At 41.2% G+C, this 12049-nt stretch overlaps 1 protein-coding gene across 24 annotated transcripts in view; it reads right to left on the bottom strand.

Annotated features, from left to right (window-relative positions):
• Positions 1-12049, bottom strand: part of ANK3 (ankyrin 3) — a 381574-nt gene that overhangs the window by 149370 nt on the left and 220155 nt on the right. For all 24 annotated transcript variants that reach the window (XM_069796003.1, XM_069796006.1, XM_069796005.1 and 21 more), the window contains 3 exons: positions 4020-4121; positions 3455-3553; positions 2275-2373 (listed from right to left, as the gene is read on the bottom strand). In XM_069796003.1, coding sequence (XP_069652104.1) covers positions 2275-2373; positions 3455-3553; positions 4020-4121 — 300 coding nt within the window. The remainder of the gene's footprint in view (positions 1-2274; positions 2374-3454; positions 3554-4019; positions 4122-12049) is intronic.

Below are 12049 nucleotides of genomic sequence, written 5' to 3'. Positions count from 1 at the left end.
AAGTGGCTGAAATTGCGAGAGTGCCACAAGCCTAAGGAAAGCATTTTGTCTTCAATAGTAATAAATAGCCTTTAGAAGAGGTACAAAATTCAGACTCAGACTCAGTAAAAATTAACTTTTTTAAGGACAGGAAGATTTGGTTAAAGAAGGCCTAACATCCCTAATGCTGGAACTGTCAGCAGGGTAGACCTGTTACCTTCAAGGGAAGAGGAGGTAAAGCGAAACTCACAGAAAACAGGGTCAGCATCAAAAAGAAAAAGAAAACAAAAAAATCTTTGAGTAGTCTCTTTGTGGGTATGCCAAATTCAGCAGAACTTTATTCTAAGCTTTAGGAAGGCTCAAGTGATGCTCAGTACCACGGGCAAAGCCGGTCCAGTGTGGTAACAGGGAGCTCCAGGGACCTCCCAAAAGACTAAACCCAACTGGGGCATCTCACTGACAGGTATTTGTGTAGAACAGCCAATATACATGTCTCTCAAGCAAAGACGTCAAAGGCATCCATAGTGGAAAAAAAATAAAAATCTTTAATTCTCATATGTAGGCAAAATAAGGGTAACATGTGGCAAAACCTTAGGGTGTATGGACAATGCAGTTATATAAGATGTTTACAATCTCAGATTATTTTTAGTTTCAGGGCTGAATACACAAGTTCTCAAACACAAGCAGAAAAGATCCTTTCAAAGCCATCTCAATTTCTTTAACAGGAAAACCACTGGAAATACTTCTGCTTTGTTTTATTTCTTAAAAGTCATGGAAAATTTTACTTAAAACTACTTGTTGTTGTTGTTCTCTTTAAATTCAAATTGTATGGTACCTGGAACCAAATATTGCTATATCTAGCTAGTATAAAAGAGTGAGAAAGGAGAACTGAGACACCTATTTTTTTTGTCCAGGTGAAGGAAACATGAAATACAGATCACAAATAGCAAACATTCTTGAAACAGATTCTGTTAAACATTTTGTTGATATTATTTGAGAGACCAATAAAAAACCCCCATGTTTCTTTAAAATGTAAATTTTTTAATTTCCCTTTTTAACAAACATTTTCTATCGTGCCCACATCTTTATAATACAGAAGAATGGCAATACTGGGCCAGGTGAGACGACCACCTCTTAACCTGATCCCTTCTCTGACACTGCCTGCCAGCCCGCCCCTGAGCAGGGAGAACAGGAATGGGGCAGGCATGCAGGGACACCTCCTGTGGCACAGCCATTTGGCTTTCAACAATCTGTGGTTTATGCATTTTTTTAAGCCAGAGTTTTTCTCCGTTTCATTATACTGCTTTTCTCTTAATACCAGCACTGTTTTCCCTTATTTCAAATTTTCTATAATTGACCTAAATATTCACCCAAAGGACCTGAACAAACTTAAAAGCTTTGCATATGCTTGCAGCACCTCCTTGTACAAGGAAAGGGGATGCGCTCGATTAAGTCCGAGACACTGAATTATGTGAAACAGGATCCCTTTCATTTGAACAAGTTCTCTCTCACTCTACTGTTCTATCAGTATCTCTTCTGACTCTGTAACAATTAGCAGATTGTAGGACACTGGAGGGCAGATCTAAGGCCAAAGGGTACATGCTTTGCTCTGCTGCCTGTTACACAACCACTTCCAGTATCCTGCAAATACCCCTGGATGTGCCTCCAGTTTCTTCATCTCCAGGGGTGTGCATCTGTGTGGCTTCTGGACAACTTAAAACAGAGACGTTTTTTCTATGTTTTCTCTGTTGATGAATGAGGTGGACAACTCAGTTAATCCCAACTGATGGTTGACATCCCGTGTGGGAAAAGACCTGAACACAAGCTGGGATTTCACTGCACTGTCATGCCTGTGGGGGAGAGCAAGACTTGATATGTCCATGGTGCCTCTTGGTACACTCTGACCACCTGGCGAGGGGTAGAGCAGAAAGGGGAGAGCCAGAAGCACTTAAAGTTTTAATTGTATGTCGAGTTACAAGGTAGGAATGAACTCAGCACTCCACTCACTAAAATGCTTGCTTCAGTAATAAAATGACAGCTGTGTGTTTAAACTTCAACCTTGCATGTTTTGGCAATTACCTATGTGTGTGGAACAGCCAAAAAAGAATAGAGTTTTTTTAATGTTAGCAGGACTACATTCATCTTACTGACTTTATCAAAGCCTATTTTCAAGAGCCAGCATTAATACAATGAGATCTACCAAATATACTTACTAATACTGTAGTTTATAAGGGGAGAACCATTTTAATGTGAGCAAAGTTTTTGATAGTACCAAACAGAGAAACACTACTTTACCTGAGACTGTGCATTGACATTGGCCCGATTGGTAACCAACACTTTGACTACTTCTGCTTGTCCAGCGAGGGATGCTATGTGCAATGCTGTGTTTCCTTTCTGAAATGAGAGACAGTGATATTTGAAAAGAGTACAAAACCTGAGCTTGAATACATGACAATACTATCAAGAACATATTCCACTTTAATATGTAGTATTTCTTGCAATAAAATACTGTTAATGAATACTTCTAATGGGAAGTTATTCTGGAAGACTTGAACAGAAACCAAGACAGGAATCTGCAATTTGTTCATAGAACCATCGAATGGTTTGGTTTGGAAGGGACCTTAAAGATCATCTAGTTCCAACCTCCCTGCCATGGGCAGGGACACCTTCCACTAGACCAGGTTGCTCAAAGCCCCATCCAACCTGGCCTTGAACGCTTCCAGGGAGGGGGCATCCACAACCTCTCTGGGCAACCTGTGCCAGTGCCTCACCACCCTCACAGTGAAGAACTTCTGCCTTACATCTAATCTAAATTTACCCTCTTGCAGTTTAAAGCCATTACCCCTTGTCCTATCACTACATGCCCTTGTAGAAAGTCCCTCTCTGGCTTTCCTGTAGGCCCCCTTTAGGTACTGGAAGGCTGCTATAAGGTCTCCCTGGAGCCTTCTCTTCCCCAGGCTGAGCAACCCCAACTCTCTCAGCCTGTCTTCATAGGAGAGGTGCTCCAGCCCTCTGATCATCTTCATGGCCCTCCTCTGGACTCGCTCCAACAGGTCGATGTCCTTCTTATGTTGGGGGCCCCAGAGCTGGACGCAGTACTCCAGGTGGGGGCTCATGAGAGCGGAGTAGAGAGGAAGAATCACCTCCCTCAACCTGCTGGTCACACTTCTTTTGATGCAGCCCAGGATACGGTTGGCTTTCTGGGCTGCAAGTGCACATTACCAGGTCACATTGAGCTTCTCATCATCCAACACCCCCAAGTCCTTCTCCTCAGGGCTGCTTCAGTAAGTCTCATCCCTAGTAACCTGTGACATTTACTATAATCTAAAAAGTTTCTATTAAACAATTATTGAAACCACTCCATCACTGGAAAATGGGCAATTACTGCTGCAGCAATGTCTGTAATCAGTTGGCTGACACCTTGTGCCCATGCTATCAGTGTGAACAAGAGAACAATTAGATAGGACCGACTGACCTTTGTCGCTGCATCCACACTGGCACCTCGCTGTATCAGTTCAGAGACAACTTCTACATGCCCTTCTTTGGAAGCAAGATGGAGAGCATTCAACCCATTCTGATTAAAAACAAGAAAGAAAAAAAGAAAAGCAATGGGAAAGATTGGCAAAGGTTTTCCAGCATAGCAAACATATCAGGAGACAAACTGTTATATCCCAGTGAGAGGAATGCTTCCAAAAACTACTCTTATGTAAACTTTACAAGAACTAGATTACAAGGAAAGAATATGAATTAAGTCAGGATATAGTAGCTCTGGGGTGTCAAGTTCTGTGTGCTGTCCCATAATCTGATGTAATACAAATGGAATGAAAGATAAAGTTAAATAGCACAACATTCTCCAAGTGGAAGTGAAATAGTGTCTTGGTAAGGGGTGTAAAAAAAAAAAGTTTTAATTGGACAAAACATGTAAACATGGCTCATCAAAAAACACGTAAGTTATCATTGGCATGAAGTACAAATATAGAGATTCAAGAAATAGTAAGAAAGGTATTTATCCAGTAAATTTGATCAAAATATTCTTCAACCTGATTTGAAATGTTGATATCCACTCCACTTTTTAAGTAGTCGAGAGCCTTTTCCAAGTTGCCAGCTCGAGCAGCTCTCAGGTAACTTGCATTTGTGTCAGACTACAAGAAAAAAGGAAAAGTCCCATTAGAAATTACAGCACAGTATAAAAATACATTCCCTTGGCAAAGAAGTTACTAATGATACAACATGTTGTACCTACATTCAACTAGACATGAAAGGATTCCAAACTGCCTCATCAAATATGGGTCAAATCCTGCCCTCCTTGCTTATGCAGCCTCCCTCTGGTGTAAATAGGCTGTCCGCCTGACTAGGCAGCACAAGATTTGACTTCGTATATAGATGTGAATTATGCAGCACTGTCTAACATGCAAGGCTAGTAGCCAGGGACACATCTGGTACCCAGCATGGAAGACAAACATGGTGAGGCTCAGGGTAGGACTCCATGGAAACCACTCTGCTCTTTCCAAAAGTGCCACACCATTTTTAATGTCCAAGCTGAACAGACTGGACCGGTACTGTAAGATCTCACATGACAGATTTAAAAAAATCCAAAATAGTCAACATTGAAGGACTGGACTACCTGAATGGAAAAATACGGTTCTATAAATTAAGGCATTTTAAAAACTAATGTCTGATTACATTTTGTTTTATTTTCTCCATCCTCCCTTATTTTATGGCACATTTTATTTACAATATCTGTCCACGTTCAGTGAAGTAGCCAGAAATCCCTAGATACAGTGCCATTATCTAAACTGCATTTTACTTTTTTTCAGATCTTGCTTTAAAGATAGCTGTGCAAATTTGCTTTATGACTTCAGCTTGAATGTAAGGATGGCAGAAAGGATGGTTAAGTCATGAAAGAATCACTGTAAGTAATTCCCATCCCCGGAGGGTTTTAACAACAAGTTATGCAAATATCCACCAAGGACAGTTTAGATAATGCTGATCCTGCCTTGGAGCAAGTGGAATGAACTGGTTTAGCTTTCAAGAAGGACAAATCCTATGATCTTTTCATTTTATCTGTGCCACGGCTTTCCCTGGCATCTTGGGCAGTCAACACATTTTTTTTGTGCCCTATTCTCCATTGGTATAACAGGAATTGTCTTTTCTTTTTTTTCCCTCACTATCATTACATCACAGGCTTACATCACTACAATTTTAAGTGCTTTACGATCCTTTAAGGTCCTAAAAGAGTGCAACAATTACCTTTAGAGAAAAAATTAAAGGCAGTGACTGCTGAAAGAAATACAAAACACTCTGGCACCAAAGCTCACTTATCCAGTGTTCAATCCCCCCCCCTCCCCCTTCCCCATTTTCTGGATTTGCTATAGACTTTCCTCCTCTCCTATCAATGCAGCCGCTGCAAACCGGACGTTCTGTTCAGGCATTGCTTCAAGCCCATCTGAAGTCACCTTCATGTGCAGAATGAAGCAATCTTGGGCATAATGACAGCAAAATGGTAAGTGGGTATGAAGTCTGGTTTCTTCTTTGTACCAGTATAACCTACGAAACTATTTTACTAGCACTTTCAACACAACAAGCTCTCTCTTCCAAGGAGACAACCATTACTTATGGACTCTTCATTTTCTCCTGAGTTTTGCACACATGGCATTCCACTTTGCGATGGTAAGTCACTAGCTGACAACCCTCCCTGCTCTTAATCACTATTTTCCAAGCATGCCACGCTGCTCATCACAAATCAACTTCTACAATGTGCTTCCAAGAAAACAACCTCCAAATACCAATGTTTAATTAGGGTTTATCAAAACCAAGGTGCTGCTATGAACTACATGGTCAGAACTGGAAAGACCATAGGGAAGAACAGCTGCCTTGAGAGGTGCGGTAAAACACTTCCATTTGGAAGATCATCTGAACTGTGCAATGCAGATTATTACAGGAGACAGGTCATATTTTCAGTGCTTAGCAACAGCAGCCACTGGGGTAAAAAACAGGTCAGCATTTTATCAGCATTACTAAAAGTATGAGGGAGGACTTAATAGACCGGGAGCCTTTTTTGTTGTCAGAGTGTAATGGCATGTCTGTTTGGCACAGTCAGCAGGTGGATGATAATTAACATCAGCTGTTTACAGCTGCTTCTGGGTGGGGAAGGGATGCACCAGAGAAGCTTGCTACGGAAAATCAGTTCCCGCCAGTCACGTTAATGCATGCCGAACAAGAAACACTGCTCATACTCAGAAACATTTAAACCTTTCTATTTGCTCAAACAAAATGGAGGCAGGGGGTGGGGGGGAGGTAGGAGGAGTGATAAGTAGCTGATCTTCACATTAATAGCTAACTGCGGTTTCACTGTAGAGGGAGGGCAATGCCTATGCCTTTTAAGGACTTCTCTTGGAAGTACTTGCTCACTAATGAGAGGAAGGACAAAGGTTAGGTCACACTTCCAGCCTGGGGACATAGTAAAATGTTTCCAATCAGGCTAGCTCAGGTGCTGCTAAGTGATGCACAAATCTGTTCCTGAAATCCCTCAAGCAAACAGCATGCCCTCCTTTGCCAGTCACCACTCAAAACTCACTCCTTTTGCTCAAACTGTCCAGAAGCATCACTGACACCAGCAGCCAGGTTGCCACCGGAGCGGCAGGGCTGGTGGGGTGCTGGGCAGAGAGCCATGCTCACCCGTCAGCCTGGGCTTGTGCTGCTCAGATGGGGACAGGCTCCCAGCACGAGGGGCACCATACAGGCATGCACAGGCACTGCAACAACAACTGGGAAGCACCCAGAGAAGCTGCCATTTAACAGCATGCCAGGATAACGCAAACTCTCCCACACTTCAGCTGATCTGAGTTGGCACTTCGAGTTTCCACCTTACTGGTTTCCAGTTACATGAATGGGATGTGAGTTGGTAGTATGTGAAACTGTATGAGCTGCCTTAGCAGCCAGGGTGTAACACATCCCTATGCACTGAGAAAGGGGAAAACCTTTTTTTCTGACCTTAGCTAAAGCTCCCAAGCCCTCAGACTGGGTTAACTCACCCTTTCTGGGCCACTGTGCTCAGATATTTTGAGATTTGCACAGAGGAGCAACAGGCTGAGGTGCTACAGCTGCGCAAAATGTTTAACGGGGCTTCTGGGATTCTCTCCATCCGTTACGGTCTCTGCCATAAGCAGAAACAATCAAAAACATTAGAGAGAAAGGAGAGCCAACATCTTTGGAAACCAAAAGCAATTCCAGCCTCTCTAAAAGCAGCATTGCTAGTTTCCGCTTTCCCCATAACTAAGGCGTTACTTCAGACTTACTCAGATAGAGAATAGTCTTACAAGCTTTTTCTACCTTGCAAAATGCCTTGAATACCCTTGTTTTTAAGACATTGCACTTTCAAAACCTGGAAGAACCAGTGAATGCTATCCAACTTTTACAAAAGCTAAGTGCAGGGGTCAGTAAAAACTGATCAAAAACATCAACCCAAAACTTTCACATTTCTAAACCTAAAATTTTCTCAACTTTACATTTCTATTTAAGCCTAAATTAAATTTTTTTTAAATACCACAATAGAGTACAAAAATGTCATTTCCAATCGGCACTGTTTTATTTAAAACAAAGCCTCTTGGAGTCCCTGATAGAGCCTGTAATTGCCTCTGTATTGCATAGACAGGAGCAGCATCAGAGCCTAGGCTCAAATCACTGAAGGATTTAAAATGTCAAACAAGCGTTACAATAATGTTAATAATTATTTATCTGGATTGCCATCATGCCTGGAAGCCTGTGTAAAAGACTGATCAAGGACCTGTTATGTTAAATGCATTCAAAAACACAGTAGGGGAAAAATGGATTTTAGGTTTCCAACCATTGCTCAGGGCATCCATGCAGGTAAGTGCTCCCTCTGTGGGTAACTATTCTCGATATACCCACTTCCACCTTTCATGCTAGTTGGCATCCGCAAGATGAACCCCACACAGACAGCATGTCTATAGGACATTCCTTTAACAGACCTAATAAGAATTTTCTCCAATATTAATTACTTAAACCTCAATATTCCTGAGAGGCATTCTGTATGCTAGCAATCTATTCATATCCTTTTGTTTCTTTCTTCCTTCTTTTGTAATCAGTTCCAACATGAAATGAAGATGAAAATTAGCTTTTGATTCTCCACTGTCTTGACAAATATCAAGAGAACAACTGGCATGGGACATACATCAAAGCACCCTGAAACTTAGATGTTCCTGCAGTCAGCCACAGAGACCGCAGCCCTGCCTGTGCGTTCACGCAGGATCCCTGTTGTCAGGCTGTGTCCCAGAAGCCTTTCCCAGCTCCCTCTTGTGCTCCCTGGGGGTTCTACCTTTTCAATCTCAATATCCAGACTCCAATTAAAAATCAAGATTCTTACAAGTGTTTTGATTCTTGGAGAGACAGACCTCAGATCCTGTGCACAGTGTTTAGTTCTGGAATGGCTATTCAGACAATATTTAATAAACAGTGGATTTATGAGAGCACCAGTACTGATGTGTGCATAATATGAAGCTTTTTATTCACAGATGGTATGACTTCTCCCCTCTCCTCCCATACTTTCTTGGAAGAAAAATGGACTACTTCTACTTTTAAGAAATGTGTAAACGCAGATGATTGGCTTGTGAATGCAGTTTTTATGCAATGTGTATTTCTTTTAAATTTGCGTGTCTCCCTTTAAGGTACTATGCTATAAAAATTCAATTCTATAATGTACAGCAGGCTGATGAGCTTGCAGACTGCACGCTGCCTGCAGCCCACAACAGGTTTTCCAGTCTGGAGCTCATTTCAACAGCCTTCATCCCAGAGACACCTCTGGAAAGAGCTGAGGTCAAATAAGCTGTGCTGGTAGCAGTACTCCGTTTCCCAACCCTTCTTCACCCTAAGGTCCTCTAGTCCTGCCACATGATGGATGGCAGAGCCTGTGACGTGCAGGGGTAAGACCTGAGAACTGTTTCCCCATTTTGAGGAAATGCTACGTGAGTTGAAAACATTCCTATTACAGGAAAGACTAACTCCTAAGTCACTTGGATATTATCTTACACCTTCATTTTAAACTAGAAGATGCTGATGCTGACTCACGCTAGCAAATACATATTCACTGTCTTTTTCTCCAAGTGCTCCCAGTGAAGTAAGAGACAATTTAGCATGAGTAAAGACAAAAACTGTCAGGAAATCTGCACTGACTGTCAACCCAGGGTCTGGCCAGGCATTTCCATGGCACTAGAGAGGGTCCTATCAAAAACCAGAGAATATGTATTATTTAGTGAACCCTCAAAAGTGCAGAGCCATTATTTTCAATGTGCACAGGCCCCCTCCCATACTGGTGGTATTTTTATTATGCTCATCTCTCTTTCCTTTGTGTTCTGCTTACAGTGGCTTCTTTTTCAGATTAAAAAGCCAGTCTTTTTTTCACATTGGGAGCAGGGTTTTGTTTTTCACTCCATCTTTAACAGTAGCTGTTGTGAAGGGAAACCCCCAGTAGGTTCCCATTGTGCTGGAGCAGGGTGCGTTCTGGCTTGAGTCCCAACAAAAAGATGCTAACCATGCCTAATATTTGTTGTGGGGGGAGGCAATGACCTCATTTTAAGGGATGAACTCATGTTACTTCCACTTGGAAATGTGCTCAACAAAACTAGTCTTGCAGCAGCATGAGATGATCTGAGGAAACAGATGATAACATTTTTGCTTATTTTGATATGGGTGGGCTTACTGCAACTGATGGTATTTTTGGTTTTTGCAGTAAGGCTCAACCCTGATCGGCACTAAGTGCTACACTGGAAATTGGAGGTCCTTGGCATTTCTTAGATTTTGCTCCTATGTTAATTTAGAATCTACCTCCAAGCAAATATGTTACACTCACTTGGTAAGGGATGAAATTTTATTTCAAATAAACTATACTGGCCAGTTAACAGTAATGTCTGAACCGTGTGAAATAAACCAGCCATATTTTCCTGGGGAGACTCTTCACCCATCCTCCAAGCAGCTATATCCTTTGTATCTCCCTACTACCTCATACCTAAATCTGTATTAGAAATTTTCACTTTTATTTTCTTTATTAGAAAGGGGGCTGGTTGCACCGGATGAGAAGATGATCTTTGTGCAAACAACTATAGCTGTAGTCATGCTTTACATACCATACTACCATACGTGTTTTCTTCTGATAAGAATGTGACAGCCTGGGGCCAACTGCTATCTGCAGTTCTGCTGTCAATTATCCTTCAGAGAGTTGCTTTTGGGATCACAGCCCTAAACATAACCACAGGGCAACAGGAAAAGCTCCATTCCTACTGCCTGACAATTCAAAGGAAACATCTTTGGCTAGGGAAGGCTAGCTATTTTGAATATGATTGCAGAATGAGAAATGATTTAATTATCGGTCAAAAACCAAACAAACCCTTCTAATTGTTTGCCCTATCATGCAACTTAATCATCAACTTTCTTTGATCATATTATTGTATTATGCATGATAACATAGCCAAAAATATTATACTATTTGGAATATCCCCATAACTGGGCCTATTCCAGCTATGTAACTACAATGTGTTTTCCACAAGTTAAAAAACTACACTGGTTTCAGGCTGCATGAAACCCCTCTTCTTGGTCACACCAGTGGAGACTAAAACACTTCATATTTCTGCAAAAATTGTGTATGAATCTATAATCAACTATATTTGCAACAACTGAGGGTTTATCCCTGTACAGTAGTCAATCTTAACATGCTTGTAGAAAAAGTAAAAAATTTCCTGAAAATCACACATATAAGCAGTTCAAAACAGTAGAAAATGCATTGCCTTTCTAGAAATCCTTGACCAAACCAGGAAAACATCCAAGCAAAAAAGTAAGCCTCTTTCCTTGCTAGGCCACAGGACAAGTCTCTGACTTACAGGTTTAGTGTATTCCATTTTCCAGATCACTTGCACCCCTCTACCTGTTAGAGTCTGTCTTGGCAAGATGCTGAATCTGTGCTCACTGTTACCACGGAAAATTAACCGCCTGTACTGGGGTGGTGGAAGATGGCTGAAAAGGACCCAGAGCCTGAGATGTTAAGGCTGGTACATACAAGAACATTTCACAGCTTCCAGTACACGGGTTGTTTATCACTGCCTTTAACAGCATCAAGAGGTCTAGAGCCAGTTGTTTGCTTGCAATGAGAAACATTTCCTGTGAAGCTATGATACGGCTTTCTTACTGTATAAGTTGCTTAGACTTTGTGCATAGTCTTCTACAGCAGCCTATAAACCTAGTCAACTCTGTGACTTACGATGCAACTAACCCAGCCCTGGGTGTCTTTAAATGCCTCAATGACTGCTTCCTAAGAAAGTTCAAGCACAGGATAGAAATGAAAAGTAGCTATTATTCTTTTGATTTTCTAAAGAGCAAAGAGGATTGTGATTGCCAAAGCACAAAAGACACACATGGAGTTAGATGGGAAACCCTTACCTAACATCCACATGTAACATGTATAACATGTTGAACATAACATCCAAGTTGAAAATGTCCCTAAAGATGTCATCTCCGTATTATTTACTTGTCACCACAGATATTCAACAAATACAGAATGATTTAACTGCAATTCTAACAAAATTAACATCTGACAACCCAACAGAAAACACCTGAACTAAGATCAGACCCATCCCACAGGGACAATGTTCAGACAGGAGGTAAGGGTTTATGCTACTTCCAATACTCTTTGCCAGTTTGCACAGATGATGTTTTCAGAGTTTGAAACACAAGTTTGATGTGTCAGCTTCACCTGAAGAATTTATGAACAATTATTAGTATGAATGTGTTGAATTAGTAACACCAAAAGCAAGATCCTAATTTTCTAGGACTACAAAATCAAAGTACATCTGCACGACACACATAATCTTCCTAAGTATGCATGAACAACAAATTACAAGAATTATTTTAATGGGAAAATAAGATTCCTTTAATACTGACTTTTCAGGTATCAGACTGCCCTGCATGAAAAAATAATTCAATGACAAGGTAAATTGGGACACACTGTTTCACCACTGAATCACTGTACTCCATTAGAAGTGCACAATCAGGCAAAGAACCA

This window comes from Haliaeetus albicilla, chromosome 11 (genome assembly GCF_947461875.1).
Source record: "Haliaeetus albicilla chromosome 11, bHalAlb1.1, whole genome shotgun sequence".
Taxonomy (NCBI): domain Eukaryota; kingdom Metazoa; phylum Chordata; class Aves; order Accipitriformes; family Accipitridae; genus Haliaeetus; species Haliaeetus albicilla.
This window is presented reverse-complemented; position numbering and strand designations above follow the sequence as displayed.